A 16611-nucleotide genomic window follows, 5' to 3' on the forward strand; every position below is an offset into this window, starting at 1 on the left:
GTTGAGCGATACGAACATATAATAATGTCAATATTGTGATAAGTAAAGCATCACATAATTTTATATATATATATTTATATATATATTTAGTATTTGAATAACTGATAAGAAGCAGCTGATTAGATTTTTATATATAAAAAAGTACAATTTCCAGTGTTATTTTTGTAATATTTGAAAAAATAAAATAAATTGATACAATTATTTAAAAAAAAATATTTAAAATGTTGGAGTTTAACAAAACTAAATACTGTGATGCTTATTGTGAATTATAGAAATATTTTGTGATATATCGTAACACACACTCCCCTAGCACGAGCGCACACACCTAGCACACATCAGCACTAACTGGTAAACATGGATGTGGAAAATGACACTGAACCGAGTTGAACTCTATTTGCGGCAGAAGTTCATCAGAAAAGAAATCCCTTGTAAGTGTGAAGTGCGAAGCAGAAAAAGTAAACTGTTGTACTACAGCTTTCTGGGTCAAACTAAACCACTAAGACAACATTCATGATGGGAACGGTGTTGAAATCGCAGCACATGTGAGAAAGATAATATTTCTTCTTCAAGTGTAATGAATGTAGAATGTAGAAACTATTCACTTAAAGAATTCTGTTCATACTAAATGAGACAGATGCATGTTTTTAATCTGTACAAAATGTCTAGTCACAGTATAAAGTCTGACAAAACGAGCCCAAGAGCAAGTCTGGCTTTAAAAACTCTTGCCTTTCCAGAAATTTCAACATCTCTTGGATTTTTTTTTCCGGTCCGACTCGTCCTATCCTGAACCAGCGTCTACTTTCAGACAGAAGGATGAAACCGTTGTGATTTCTGTCCAGGAATCAAAAGAATATTAAGGTATTTGTCCATTGTCCCTTTGAATCCCCCACCCCACGCCTCCACGTCCGTTTATGTCCAGAGTCATACAGGAGGCACGGTCCAGTCGTTTGGCAGCACAGTTTATTTAGGAAATGTCCATCCAATGTTTTAAAAATGTAACATATATGTATAAAAAGGTACGTGTGTGTATTTTGGTGTTGAGAACATTTGGTGTTGGGAAATCCCGACCAGCTGAGCGCCTCCGCTTGGGTTCCTCTCGAATGTTGGAATTAGTCAGTAGAAATGAGTTTGAGCGGTCTAGGCTACACTGCTAGCAAACTCGTCGCTCTCCTCTGGTTCCCGCGGGTGCGCGTTCGTCGATCCGTCTGCAGAGGTTCAACAGAATCCGTTAAAACTGCTGCGTTCAAAAACACTCACCATCTGAACACAGGTAAAGTAGCAGCTCTGTGTAGAAAACTGTTCAGCTTTACAACTAAACATAAATCGTTCATCTAGCATACGGATAAATATCAGGCGGAGTGCGTACTGCTGTTCAAATAATAGCACTTATCCGCTGGATAGCGTGTAACGTCATCGTCATGGCTACCGATCTTGTTCCAGATCTGCTCTGTAAGCTGTAGCGTTAGATTTTAAAGAGCATTTGTTTTTTTATTTGTTTTTCGATATATGAATATTAGTAAGAAATAACTAACGGATATCTGGTTAGAAGAAGAGGGCAAATTTTTCGGGCAGCGACGTACACGTTTGTGCGTGTGATAAAAGTTATATAAAATAAACAAAAACAACAACAGATCAAAATAAACTTTTTCATATAAAATGTTATTTAATTGTGTTATTCCTCTTACACTCGAGCGATGTATTGTTATAGTACAGTACGAATTCTCTCTGAAGCTATTTTCTCGAAATCCTGGAGGGTCTGTGTTATATATAGACGTACAGATAATCGAACAGAACAGTGCAGGTTCTGTCGACGGTGCTACAGGAGCGCTGCTATAACCATGTTAATATCCATTATCTATGGTAAAAGACAATCGCCTTGAACACAGAAACTGAACTGAACTGATCTTCTTTCGCGCCCCGTCAAATTAACATATAAGCCGCCGATAAGAATTATTAGTTGAAGGCTTCTAATTTTTGTAAATAAGTGAAACTTGCCATATTTAGTCATTTTCACTGTATATTTTACGGAATATCCAGAAGATCAGTTAGTTCCTGTTTTTGTTTCCTTTTCTTTCCTTCAATAGGAGCTCTTAAAATTAGCTCGTTGTTTTACTGAGAAACTCCTCGTCCTTGGGGAATTATACAAAGCTCTGACTTCATACCAATCTTCTCCCTTTGACCATCGCTTTTAATTAATGATGTTAATTATGGTAATTATGTTAAAATGCTGTTTGTCGATTACAGCTTGGCATTTGACGCTATTATCCTCTTCCACGCTCTCCAAGAGCCTGAAGGATCCGAGTTTCAGTCCGTTCTTCTGTCAGTGGATGGCCTGTTTCCTGTCTGGCAGACCACAGGCAGTAAGGATGGACAGACACACTGTATCTCACCCTCCATCACTCTTAGCCCTGGAGACCCTCAGGGCTGTGTCCTGAGCCCACTGCTGTACTCACTCTACACCTACACTATTAACTCCACCTCCATCAATAAGGACACAGACGACACCGTTGCGCTGGGCCTGATCAACGAGAGAAACGAGACAGCCTACACAGAGGAGATTATACGCATGCAGAAGGTTCACTTTTGTGATTCATATTCAAGCAGTAAACAACCCGGATCCAGGATGATGACTACACGATGTACCGGATAATATCTTGCTCAGCGAGTATAAAGGAACACTGAGAAACTTCAACTTAGCCACAAATTTGTCGTCCCCTGTGACATGACTCATGGCGTTATTTGGAACACATCGGGTTCGAGATACTGCTGGGATTCTCAAATGACAGGATTAGTCATTAAGGAAAAAGTAACACATCGAACACACTTATTTATTTATTTTCGGTTCATAGAGCTTTATATCTAACTTTGATCTGTTTCAGTCTCTAAGCTATATTTGCAGCAAGGCAACTGTTCAGGGGAGAAAAAACCCCCATAAAAAACAAAGCTGAATACAAACGATATCATTCTGTTAAGGTTTCCATCTGCATGCATTTTCGGAACCTTCACCCTTCAGGACTTACTTGGAGGCCCGGCAGAAGAGAAGAGGTCTGAAGTCAGGATTCGACCTTCCTCGTAAAGTGCCATTTTCTCAACTAAGTGCTGTCTGACAGGATTAATAACAACTCTGTCATCTGCAAAGACATGGGAAGAAAACCAGAGAGTGAGCACAGAGTAGAGTAGAGCAGGAGGTGTCAATATTGCTAACAAGAATAGTCTAGCAGGAGGAATGCTACCGTATGGCTAAAAGTAAGCAGACACCTGACCGTCGCACCCTTTCGTGGCTCTGACAATTTCCATCCACTGCAACTAAGAGGCTTCAACACTGTTCCAGACACCACAATGCCTCCGTGCTCCATGCAGACAAGTTCAGAGTGGAAGAACTCGAGTGTCGTGCACAAAGCCCCGACTCTGACTCAAACCCACTGAACACCTTTGGGACAAACTCGACCATCTCAACATCGGTGTCTGATCTCACAAACGCTCTTGTAGCTGAATGAACACAGATCCCCACAGCCACGCTCCAACATCTAGTGTCACAGATACGACACGTGGAGCTTATTATTTATTATTAATATTATTATAATAGCAAAGCTACAACCAAAATTCACTGTTCTGGAATAAAGACGTAAGGATGAGACGATCTGGTGTCCGCATACTTTCGGCTGTGTTCCTGGAACATACAAAATTCCCCCCTCGTGGATGAGCAACCAAGCAACGGTTAGAAACGTTGTAGTTTTTTTTAAACAGACAAACAGACCACAGTCCAGTTTTCTATCAGCTCGCAAGCCTGCGGAAGCTCGTGAATTTACAGGTCAAAGTTCACTCCGATTAAGTGAACGTTATGTGAACGTTATATCCTAAATTAATCTTTTCCTCGTCACCGAATTAGCTTTTTCTGTAGAGGTGTCTCGTATATTGCGGTGGGTCAGAAACTGTGAATTCTACAGCAAAACCGTCATCTCTGACAGACGAACGAATCGATTTTCTTTGGGTAAACATGCTAAATAATTTTCCCCCAAGATGCACAACATTAAATCGTTCGACACACATGAGCCACGTCGGCCAATAACAGGCGACGGCGACGTTGTGTATGTGGAAGACGGTAGACGGATTTCCTCCGAGCAGCAGTTTTGAAAGGAAAGTGTGGTCAGGAGGAAAAAGCTTCTTTTTTTAATCTAGTGGGGGGAAAAAATACTATAAATACTACAGCTAAGCTTGAGAAACTGCAATTTCTATCAGAATGGGACTATAAATATACAATCTGGTAAAAACTACATTCTTTAAAACACTTCAAAAAGGTTTGACGGTCATCTTTTATTTCATTTCGTTTCCAACCCTCAAACCCCTGACCCGCTGGTTCAATGACCCCTGTGAATCTGCTGGACTTGCAGGAGATGTGGAATTTACCCAGCACATAAATAACCTAATAACATCCTCATGTCAGAAAAATCTGTTTGTATTAGCATCAGAGTCCTACTCACTGTATTACAGCCCTAATCACTCGCTAAAGCCTTCGCCTCTTCCAGGAATAGTAAACCTTGTGTACAGGGGATTAGCGTCTATGAAAGGAAGCTCGTTGTTATACGTCTCAGAGATAACGCTCTCCAGATGGCAATTAAATGATGAGCGATCTGTTTTCCTACAGACGTGGACGTCCGGGTCATATGTCGGTGTAGACGCATTGGCGGTTTGAACACACAGAGAATTAATCATTTTACATTCATGGTCATTTTGCATAATGTAGCATAAGCAGACAAAACAAGTGCTCGGTTATTTATATCTAGAAAACGAACAGCGTGATTTGTAGCATATGTGAATACGAAGCAACGGTATATACTACGAAGCCGACGATCGACGGCTCGTTTAATCAGCCTCTTCCTCTTGGGCTCACTAGAGGAATCTTTCGCAGGGGCACGGCGCTAAGGAGGCATTGTAAGGGCTTAACGAAAAGTTAATTTCGAACACAATACGCGAGACACAGTTGACAGCGTGAACGAGAGCGGCGAGATACAACAAGGGAAGAAGCTGGGAGAGGATTCGTTGATGCGCAACCAATCATCTCAGATCTCGCTCCGTGAACCAATCATGTGCCTTGTCTGAGTGCCTGTGGGTATGTACAAAGCCTCTGAGAGAGTTTCTCTCTTTGTCTGGCATCCTGGGAAACCGTTTTTATTTTCCGATGAATATTTTTGAAAAATCAGTGATGCACTGAGGCCGCGAAACTTGAACCGCGAAGTGGCGAGGGATTACTGTAGGTTTCAAATTAAACTTGTTTTTTATTATATTTTTAAATTAATAATAATCGCTAAAGCTTTTCACAGTCGTCTACAGTTTTATTCCTTGTTTCATGTCTCATTAAGATAAGTGATGCAGCAGCACTTTAATCTTTAGATGGTCGCTAGCTAGAGTCTCTGTTGTTTCTCGATATGACTGCGTTGTATAGCTGCAATGCATTGCTGGTACTCCAAGTCCAGCAACGTGTGGAGCAGAAAAAAAAAATCAAGCAGCTGGAATATTTAATATTTTCTTGTCTCGAGTGCTAAACATCTTTCCATTTAAACTGCCCAGGGCTTTCATTTTCCCCCAAATAAGGGAACAAAGACTATTTTTGCCAAGTGCAAACCTGAGAAGCTCACCTGATTCGCACGGCGTACGGACGAAGGAACAGCGACCGTCCCATGATCCTTCTCTCCTTCCCGACTCCTCCGAACAAGTCTCTGGGGAATAAGGAGTCGGGCAGCTGTAGTGGTGCGAGCAGCAGAACGTGTTCTCCTGAGGGCCGAGCTTTGAGAACTGATGCGCGAGAGAGTCCACGGAGTTATCGGAGCGTAGGGGCTTCGGGCCAGACAGAAGAGGAAGAGGAGGAAGAGGAGGAGACGTTCTGCTTGTGACGGTACTGTGCCATGCCTCCAAGCTCGTATGCACTTCCTGGAGTGATCTGAAGACCTGAACGGAGAGATATTAAACGTAAAACTTCAAACGGCAACAAGGACGCAGTGACCACCAAATCCGTTGCCTGCTAGAATTCAGCTAAGAAACTGCATGTGCGGCAGCGAACACTTGGAAGAGCGAATTAGATTAAAATGCGTCTGAAACATTTCCTAAAAGTTTTGTTTTAAATTTTTCTTGTTATATTCTGGAGTTATTTTAATGCACAGAGTTTGAATAATGTGCTTTAAGGTTATAAATGTGACACTTTTTTAGTTTTTTCACATACAAATTGAATAACGATTTCCAAAAGTGTTTAAACGGCCCTTCTGTCCCACCTCGGTCATCGGAGGCCGCTTCTTTCTCCGGCGGTCTAAGCAGCGACACGCCAGCTGAGCGATTTCTTTTGCCCCGCGCGGCCCAGACGTTCCTTCCAACGTCAGGCTACGATCCAGATGGTTCTTCCAGATGTTCTCTGCTGCCTGTGAACCAGAAAGCTCTCGAGTGTCCTTCTTTCTGCTGTAACTTCTCCCGTCGTCCTCCAGGTCGGACACCAGGTCTTTCTGCACAAAAAGACATCATCTATGGCTTTCGTCCTGAGAATGACATCTAGAGGATGTCGACAACGTAAAAACTCAGTTTCTCACCAGGTAAACGTTCTTCGACTTGCTGCTGGTTTCTAAAGCTCTTCGGCCCGTCAGCACCTCCAGCAACACCTGAGGGGGTTTTATCTACTTATGAGTTAAATATATCTACATCACCACCTGCAGATTTTTTTAGCACGAGATAGTCACATTAAATCTCAGACGGTTTTTACTAATCGAAGATTTACATTTGACGGCAAATGATGAATTCGAACGCACGTAACGCAAACCGCTAGAGTAGCTTTAGCAAAATACTGTGAGTTTCTAAATTGATGAACGATAAACCACACGAGGTGATCGGGACAATTTAAAAAGACGTCCGTAAAACGTCCCGTCCACCGGAGTGTCGTCGGCCATCTTGGAAATTTTTCTCTCGTAAGCAAAACTTGGCGTAGTGCAGGGGGCTTCCAATCTTATTCAAAAAAGGGCCGGTGTTGGTGCAGGTTTTCATTTCAATTCAATTCAAGTTGATCTGTATAGCGCTTTTTACAATTGACATTGTCTCAAAGCAGCTTTACAGAACATAAACATAACACAAAGGGTTATTATAAGAATAATATAAAGATTAATAGAATACAAAATTCAAGGTTAATATTAGATAGATTTAGTTCACAATGTGTATGTATTTATCCCCAATGAGCAAGTCTGAGGTGACTCAGGTGACTGTGGGGAGGAAAAACTCCCTTAGATGGTAAGGAAGAAACCTTAAGAGGAACCAGACTCAAAGGGGAACCTCATCCTCATATGGGTGGAACTGGAGGGTGTGAGTATAAATATACAGTCTAACAAATGTTGTATAGATGCAAAAGATCACATGGGAGTTCACATCTTCTTAGTATAGCAGAATCTAGAATCAGAATTTCAGCCAAGCAGAAGCCAGTTCTGAGTCTACTGAAAGCCAAGATCGACTGATTAAACAGTTAGAATCAGTAGTGGCTTCTGCTTGATTGATATGAAACCTGTACCCACCCACACACACCGGCCATTAGCGGATAAGACTGGACCCCTCTGCGTGTGCTTGCAGTTTTATTTTACTGAGCTTCTAATTTGTGAGCACTATTATAGCAGCTCGTACCACTCCGAAGCTGTAAACGTCGATCTCCATGCCCAGCTGGCCGTCTTTCAGGTACTCGTCGGGGAGGTACGCCAGGGTGCCGCGCACCGTAGAGGTCTGAGCCACGCTGCTCGTCCTCCCCGGGGTTCTGCTGGGGCAACGACACAACCGTGCCAGACCGAAGTCCCCCAACTTCGGCTCCAGATGTTCCCCTAAGAGAATGTTGGAGCTGGGAGGGGGAGGAGGGAGAACGGGTGCATTTTTTAAAATCTTGCGGTTTTGATGTCATAGCGACAAATGTCATGTCAGTCATTTTTGGTGCAGTTGTTTAGTCTCCACCCCCTAGTCATCGTCAGGTATTTGTTCCCTCTGTGTGTGCACCTGTGTCGTGTTTTACATTTCCATGTCTTATAAACTCTCTTACAAAGTATATAATGGGTGCAGAATTATAATGTACAAAATGTCACATTGAAAAAAATCCATCCATCCACAAATCAAATTAATCCATCCATCACTTCATTCATCCATCCATGCATCAAATTAATCCATCCATCCATCTATCTATTCATTCATCCACCATCCCTTCAAAGTAATCCATCCATTTATTCATTCATTCATCCATCCATCCATTTACCCATCCATCCAATCAAATCTATCCACTCAGTACTTTCATCCATCAATCTTCCCAGTGAATCCATCCATCCATCTGATCAAATCAATCAGTCTGTCCATTTAATCCTTCTATCCGTCCATTCACCAGGCGAATCCATCCATCCCTCCCACCATCTATCCAAACAAATCAATCCATCCATCCAATACTTTTATCTGTCCATTCACTCGTTGATTCCATCAACCCATCCATCCATCAGACAATTCAACCACCCACTGAATCCATCATATTGTTTATCCAAAATATGTGACAAAAGTCTTGTCGCCTATCCAAGCTGAATCAGAAGTGGCTTATATGAAAGGCAAAGGCCTCAAGATTACACTTATTTTTCTTATAGATTACTGGTTTCTGAACACTGATTCGGGCGTTGAGACAACTGCGTGAGAGAATCCGACAAACTGTTCTTGTAGATACAGTACAGGGGTTTCTGGTGACCAGATACAGTACAGGGGTTTCTGCTGCCCCTGGACTGTCCTCTCGAACACTTATCTTACGGGGTCTGCCTGACCTGGGCCTGTCATGAACTTCACCGGTTTCTTCAAATCTTTTTCTTATCTTTTTCTTATATTTAAATGAAGGTTGTGTGCGCTGGGGTTCTTCTTCTACACACCTGGGAATGTGTTAATTACAGTATTTCTCACAGGCGACGCTGAAATCACCTTTAAAGATGTGACAAGACTTTTGTCTAAGCAAAGTCTGATCTTTCTGTCCTAATTAAATAATTCAAGGCATGATAAGATTTTATTTTGGTAAAATAAGCTTAATCTGGAGGCCTTTAGCTTTCATATAAGCCACTTCTGATTCCAAATGATCGACTAGAACTCAAGTGATTATTTGTCGTTCCTACCACTCGGATAGGCGTCAAGACTTCTGTCACGGACAGAATTCCGGGAACAATAATTTAAGAAACTGAAAACGAACCGTCCGTCCGTCCGTACCTTTTGACGTCTCCGTGGATGAGCGCCGGAGAGGAGGAATGAAGGTACTGAATAGCTTGTGCTGAACCCACCACCACTTTTACACGCTGTGACCAGGAGAGGGCAGAGCCATTCTGAAATGCATGAGCAAACCCACCGAGATCAACTTGGGAAAGGGTTAAAAATTAACCACTGAGAAGTCAAAAGCTAACCAACAACTAAACCATGCGTCAGGAGAGCAGCTTTCCAGAGCTGTGTGAAGTCTAAAATTTGTACAGATTTTTGAAGAAATCAGCAAATTGTAGTTCATCAGCCTTAAACCTGAACCCTGATTTAAAAAAATAATCATTAAATTTTAAAATTAATTAATGGCCAAATCGTCAGATACTGGCTTTAAAGATGGTCTTAAAACCCTGTAATCTTATTCTCAATGTTTTGTCACTGTTTTACAGTTCAACATCACATAATTATTAACGGTGTATTAAACACTAACGTGTATTTAAATCCGTACACCGTTATTGCTTTGATTCTTTCTTCTGAATTATAGACTGGTTATGAGGAGGCCAGAGCATGCAGTTTTCTTGTCCAATGAGCCAGGGATACTTGATTGAGCTTAGATTTTGTTTAAAACTCAATCATCATCTCTAAAGAGAACAAATATATATATATATATATATATATATATATATATATATATATATATATATATATATATATATATATATATATAACGTTAAATGAACATGAAAGACGCAGTGATTTACCTCGCAGCACAACCGGTCTTCCAGAGACCCGCTGGGCATGTACCCGTAGATAAGGCAGTAGGCACCACCTCCTACACTGTAACCGATCAGGTCCATTATGTTAGGGTGTCTATATCTAGGAAATAAAAGAAACCTCGGTGAAGCTTTTGTGTTGTGAGACATGTAGTCAGCAAATAGGCAGAAAGTGCAAAGCAAGGGGGAAAATAAATAAAAATATATAAATAAAAAGTGTGAAAGCCCCAATGACCCAAACTGAGAAGATAACTGACCACAACAACGAGAGGTAAAGACTGTTTATTTGTTTTTTCCTGGAACTGGCCAACCTGTGGTCTGTGCAGAGGGCAATGAACATGTCATTTCGGATGGGAAAGTCCCTCTCTCTGTGGGTGTCTGTTCTGTTGACACAGATATAAAGCCTTTTTTTTTTTTTTTTTTTTACCCCTTTTGATCCGTGCCCAATGACACCCAAAGGAGTGTGAAAAAGAGGAGAAAAGAAAGTGCCAGATAAAGGAAGCAGCTGCCAAAGCGAGCGTGGAAAGAGAAGGCTTCTTACTGCGAGAGTCTTTCCACCTCGGTCCGAAAACTTTCCTTCACCACGCTCCAACCCATATGGGAATCCTGCTGAAGACATTAAAAGCTTCTCATTAACGGATGAGACACGTGGCAGCATCCAAACACGCTAGTGAAAACTCCAAGCCTACAGAAATCGAGCTGCTGACGCATCCTCGATTCTGATTGGACGGGGTGTCGATTAATTCTCTATTCTAACAACTCGTATGGCGTTCGCTGTGGGGAGATTTCTCTATACGGTGTCAAAAGCTGTAACTTCAGACACAAAAACAATTCCAAGGAAGCTGTGCTTTCCCAGTTAAATGAAAAGCTGGGGGTCTTATTGTCTTCAAAGGACTAGTACTGACTACTTTCAAGAATGCCCCACAACAACGAACGTAACTATAAAACCGATAAAAAGTAAACGTAGCTTTACACGTGACCCAAAAAGAAAAGAAAATCGACGTCACGCCAAATCGATTTCTGATAATCCCACAGCACGCGTTTATTCCACCCTTATCTACTCGGTACTCCGTTTCTCTGTCCACTTGCCTCTTTGAGCCTCTTCACAGCAAACTCTGTGTTCCTCATGGAGGCGCGATACACGTGGCCGAAGCCTCCCTCTCCGATCTGCCTGGCGGTGGAGAAATTATCCGTCCCTCGCTGCACTTCCTCGAATTCCCAGCACATGGCCGCCGTGAACAGAGGCGTATAATTGCTATCGCAAGGACACTGCAAACAGAAATTGTGTAAATAAATAAATAAATAAATAAATAAATAAGCAAGCTAAATGAAAACAGCAGTTATTACTTATTCATAATAAGTGTTCTTTTTTTTTTTTTTTTCTTGGTTGATTTTGTTGCCCCGAGATTTTTACACATAAAGAGCAACGGGATTGTCTTCTCCAAAAAACAAGATGACGTGATCAGAGTGTATTAAAAATAAAAAGGTATTAAGAAGCAGCCGTATTCACAATCGGTGCAAAATAACATTCACCTCTTCTTTCTTTTCTTTGCATAAAACAGTTGACAGTGTACAGGAACAGGTTCTGTTCAGATCAGGGGGCGGAGGTCCAGGTTTGGATCGCAGCTTGCTCTCTACGGACACAAACGAAATCAGAACGCTATGAAAAAAATAACACTGGAGCGCAGAATAAACAGATGAGGTTATATCAGAGGAACTTATGTTTGTAGGAAAGGACCTACTGTTTATGCTCACAAGCTGACGGCGAGCATCGGCTCGTCATTTTAAAACTATTTATTAAAAATAATCCAAACAGCCAAAATACAGATACTTTTTTTTTTAATAATGGTTAATGACTTTCTTGCACTTATAACATGAGAAGTGAATAAAGCAGAGATTAAAGTAAAATTAAGCCAGTAGGAGTTTTACACAAAAATTCATTAAATACAAACAAATAAATAAAAAATAAATAGAAAACACAATAATGTAATTCCTAATGTTAACAGTTTGTTGAAAAATAAGTTAAACTTAAAATAGTACCAATAGAACGTTGTGTGTAATTTATCACACCGTCAATGTTACCGACATACTGCCCGGACCTCTGTGCATGACACATGAAGTACATGAGTAAAGAGTTACTGTACCTATAATAGGAAGGGAGCGGGTGGCATCTTTAACAGGGGTAAATAATGATGACAATGGTGAGCTGCTGCGGCTGAGGTTCTGTGGTGGCAAGGAATTGGAGGAGGTCGAGACGGGGCTGGGCTGTGAAACACGCCGCCCTGTACAGACAACGGGAAAGAGAGAGAGAGAGAGAGGCAGACAGACAGAGAGAGGCAGACAGACAGAGAGAGGCAGAGAGAGAGAGAGAGAGAGAGAGAGGCAGACAGACAGAGAGAGGCAGACAGAGTGAGAGAGGAGAGAAAGAGAGAGAGAGAGAGAGAGAGAGAGTCAGAGAGAGGTATATTTAGGGCTGGAAAACAATTACACATTACTTAAGATAAAGTAACAAAATTACATTTAAATTGCAATTGAATACGTCTAGCCAATCACACTAGACACAGATCCAACGTCATTGATTTGCCCCATTCTGTTTTCATAGTGACAATCATACTGGATTATTTTAGACCTAATGAGAGCAGCATTTTTTTTGGATGTGCAAAGGGTAAATCTGCTGCAAGGAAATGTTCAATGCCGAACTGTAATGACAGCTGAAATGATGGGAGTAGACAAGAATAATGAGCTAGCACAAGCAAAAGGGCACCAATTCCAGCTATGTTAAGAAGATTCATTTAAAAATAAATAAATAAATAAATAATAATAAAAGTTTATTCGTCTTTCCTAACGCTGTAAACATCTAGTCCAAAACTGCACGGCTGGTGCAGAGATGGAGTCTGGAAAGGAAAAAAAAAGATGAAGTATTATCTCTTTAATGATATTAATCTTTAATAATCCCTGAAGGAAGCTGGAAAAGCCACACAGACAGAAGGAGAACATGTGAAACTTCACACAGGGGTCACACTGAAGCAACAAGTAAGCAAAGCTACCTGCTCCACCTCCGTGCTGCCCTACTCACATTTAAGAATGATATCCAGAGGTCTTAACAGCTCCAGTTCTTGCAGGATAGCTAGGAGATCTCCGACCGTCCCGTTCCTGCACCCCCACTTGTGCATTAGTGTTTCCGTCCGCCTGCTGCTCTGCTCCACGAGCCGAAGCTCTGTCTGGTCACATATTACTCGGGAAGCTGGATTATTATAAACAATAGGACGAGGGGGAAAAAGTATAAGTTATTGACTCAGGAGATTTTGCTAAAGCATCACAATGAATCACACAGTCAGGGAAAAATAAGCGACGGGTTAGTCATGACGTTTTGGTTTTTTTTACTCGAGTGTCAACGTGTTAAAAAAAATCTCAGCTCCATGAGGTCTGGTTCTTAAATGACTCCCATTCTGAGTTCACTGATTCGCACAAACGATGATTGGAAGAACTGACTAATGCAGTAACAAATACCGATTATCATGTATAAGGAATGCAGGTGAATCATTAACAAGAAGAAAACAGTAGAAGAAATACTTTCTGTATAAAGAGTGTATATATTTAATGCAGCATAAGAATATAACTATAAGTGAATGTAGAATACTGAATAATAATGAATGAGACAGCACCATCTGTGAAACTATCTGTGAGATATTGACTCTCGGTCACTTGAAGACAGATTGCGGTACCTACGTTAATGAAAAGTGGCGCTGGGTGTGTTAACAAACCCAAATCCTGGCTTGCTAATAAAAAGCGACTTGGCAGGAGATTTCCTTTCGTACAAACGTCAAATGAAATTATACAAGTATTATATACAGATAGAAATAGAATTTTAACCTCTGAACAACAGGTATTCGATCGTCCGCACATGATGGATCTCACGAACACAGAGCGAATGGGAATTATACACATTCACACACACTAGGAGAATTTACACCGACTGGAATGTTTTGGGGACGTGGAAGGAAATCAGGAGGATATCAAACTGGACACAATGAGAACATCCAGCCAGATAATAACCAGAGCTCAGAAGAACCTGAAAGAACCCAGAAGAACTTGGAGCTCTGAGAGAACAAGGCTATCTCGTGCACAATAGCTATAGTGTCTGTTGACGACAATTTTCGTTGACGATCAATGTTCATCCAGGATATACCCAGTGTTCCCAGAATAGGCTGGTACACTTGGTGGAGTAACATAATTACTACAGGAGTCTCTCTAGGACGTCAGTCCCCTCCGATTCCTTCGGGTCAGTTTTTCTTAAAGTACTCTGCCTGCTCCGTATTTTATGTTCCTCTAAATGACCCCACGAGTTAAAAAAAATAGCTAACCATCAGATTGATAACGATTCTGTTATATCCTGTGGGAAAATATGTTTAAAGGGCAGAAAAATAAACTGTATTTTACGGTTGTATAGAGTGATTATTTGTATTTACGGGAGACCTCCTCATTCCCTTAGACCAGAGATGGGGGACTCGGGTTATATGACTTGACTCAAGTCAGACTTAAGTCACAAATTAGAGACTTGAGAGACAAATATTCAAAAAAGACTCAACTTGACTTTGACTCGACTTGAGACTTGACTCGGACTTGAGTTAAATGACTCAGAGACGGGGACTCGTCTTGATTCGAGTCAGACTTAAGTCGCAAATTTGAGACTTGCTTGACGAATATTAAAAAAAAAGTCTCGACTTGACTTTGACTTGACATTCATGACTTGAGACTTGACTCTCACTTGCACGTGTGACTTACTCCCACCTCTGCTTTAGACCTTTTCATGAGAAAGGTTCTGGTGCTTCTGCCACCAGAACTGATGCTCATTGGAATGTTTTTTGCTTTTCGGTGAAAATCCCAGATGAGCTATTTCTGTACCCCAATATGGCACAAACCAGACAAAGATGTGACGTTCAAAGTCATCACAACATCCATCACGAACGTCGCTCGTTTCTGATCCCGTGTTCGACGTGAACGTTCACCGAACATCTCGACCACGTACCTGTGGTGATTTAAGCGCGTGGGCGAACACACTGTCCTACTGTTGTTCCTAATAAACTGATAAGTCTCAAACTCCATTAACCGAACCCTGAATTCTGGGTAGGCTTCAATTCAATGGGGGCAAGTCGTGGCCTAATGGTTAGAGAGTCTGACTCGTAATGGTTGTGGGTTCGAGTCTGGGGCCGGCCACGACCAAAAGCCCCAATTGCTCCCCAGGCACCGCAGAATAAATGGCTGCCCACTGCTCTGGGTGTGTGTTCACTGCTGTTTGTGTGCACTTTGGATGGGTCAAATGCAGAGAACGAATTCTGAGTATGGGTCACCTTACCTTAGCCGTAAACCGTGTATAACCTACCTAGGGCACTTCTAAGCCTCCTGGAGTCATTTAGGACGCAGCCACAGGATCAGTTCAAGTCAACCTAAGTACGTGTCCTTCACGGTCAACATACGTGAGTGACGTGGGCTGTTCTCGAAATTTCTCTAAGCTGGCTCGCGCATTCATAAATCAGGTCTTTAGCTAGTTAGCTTCCCGGCTAACGGCGTTTTCACCACGGTTTCTTTTATAACTCACAAAACAGGTTCATTCGCCATTTAAGGAAAGTATATTTTAATTATTATTAATAATAATAATAGTAATAATAATAATAACAACCCAACACGAACTAGCTGAGCTGGTTAAAGGTTCATAAGAACTTAAAAAAAAAAAAATCGCCTCAGCTAATCAGACTAACAACAGACCAAAGCTGTGAGGAATCAACTTTCACTGAACTTAAAGGAAGTCAAGACGACTAACAGGACTTAAAATAGTCGACACGATGTTACACGAGGATCACGTTATAAAACGTATAACAAAATAATAAACGTGTGTAATAATTATTAAACAGATAAATAAATAAATAAATCTTACCAAATCTCTGCCAGTCGAAATCCGGGAGTGAATCCATAACACGGGTAAACTCGTGAACAGCAGCCGCGGGTAAATTGTAAATATATTCGCTGTTAAAAGTCAGATTTGACATGTCTAATCCAAATGAAAGAACTCGTAAAACAAATACTGATCCGCCAGCTAACTACTTTACTAACCAGGACATTTAAGCCTGCGAGGAAAACACACACTCCAACAGGCTGAATTGGAAATGACTGAGTAACTAAAGCGGTATCGACTCCGAACCGTTTGAACGGATGAATTATCCTACTTGTGTGACTAAGTGGCTAAAGATTTCAGCCTTTGCGAGGTTTTCTGGGTCTAATTCATCTTCCCGTGTCATGTTTGACAAAGTTTTTTTTTCTTCTCTCTTTCAGCTATAGATGGGTTTATAGCCAGCTTGGTTTGCACTTCCTCTTTCCTCACTCACATAATCTGAAAGGAAAAAAAAAAAAAAAAAGGACCCCGGACTTCACCTTTCCTGCGAACTGATTTGTGAAACACGACAATTCCATCCGTCGGTTTTTTTTTTTTTGTAAAAGCTTACTGATTGTGAAATTCTAATCCTGCTGAATATTGCAAAAAGTGTCATCGACAAAACAGTAGCTCAAAAATAAATCATCAATAAGTCCGCACTTGTGACGTCACAAAATAATTTGCATGACCTTT

General features: G+C 41.2%; 1 protein-coding gene across 4 annotated transcripts; it reads right to left on the reverse strand.

The window, feature by feature from the left end:
• Positions 1-622: 622 nt before the first annotated feature.
• Positions 623-16338, reverse strand: irak1 (interleukin-1 receptor-associated kinase 1). Of its 4 annotated transcripts, none has more exons than XM_027151681.2 (14): positions 15925-16338; positions 13066-13233; positions 12134-12271; positions 11523-11623; positions 11079-11258; positions 10531-10595; positions 9978-10092; positions 9235-9347; positions 7648-7855; positions 6576-6644; positions 6267-6491; positions 5637-5946; positions 3021-3131; positions 623-1205 (listed from the first exon to the last, which is right to left on the reverse strand). In XM_027151681.2, the coding sequence occupies exons 1-14, from the start codon at positions 16034-16036 to the stop codon at positions 1138-1140; spliced, it is 1983 nt and encodes a 660-aa protein (XP_027007482.1). In that variant the 5' UTR covers positions 16037-16338; the 3' UTR covers positions 623-1137. The 4 variants fall into 4 exon arrangements, with proteins under 4 accessions (XP_027007482.1, XP_027007481.1, XP_027007484.1 ...); XM_027151680.2 differs by having other exon boundaries at positions 10531-10598; XM_027151683.2 differs by lacking the exon at positions 15925-16338 and adding an exon at positions 15373-15509 and having other exon boundaries at positions 10531-10598.
• Positions 16339-16611: the final 273 nt, after the last annotated feature.

This window comes from Tachysurus fulvidraco, chromosome 14 (genome assembly GCF_022655615.1).
Source record: "Tachysurus fulvidraco isolate hzauxx_2018 chromosome 14, HZAU_PFXX_2.0, whole genome shotgun sequence".
Classification (NCBI taxonomy): Eukaryota; Metazoa; Chordata; class Actinopteri; order Siluriformes; family Bagridae; genus Tachysurus; species Tachysurus fulvidraco.

Bases quoted from the DNA above. Each gene is read 5' to 3' on its own strand.
- irak1 (XM_027151680.2), bottom strand. From the start codon at position 16,036: ATGTCAAATCTGACTTTTAACAGCGAATATATTTACAATTTACCCGCG. The intron at 7,856-9,234 runs GTACGGACGGAC...TCCCCCTCCCAG, and splicing joins ATCCACGGAGACGTCAAAAG to CTCCAACATTCTCTTAGGGG. The intron at 5,947-6,266 runs GTGGGACAGAAG...CTCTCCGTTCAG, and splicing joins AGCGGCCTCCGATGACCGAG to GTCTTCAGATCACTCCAGGA.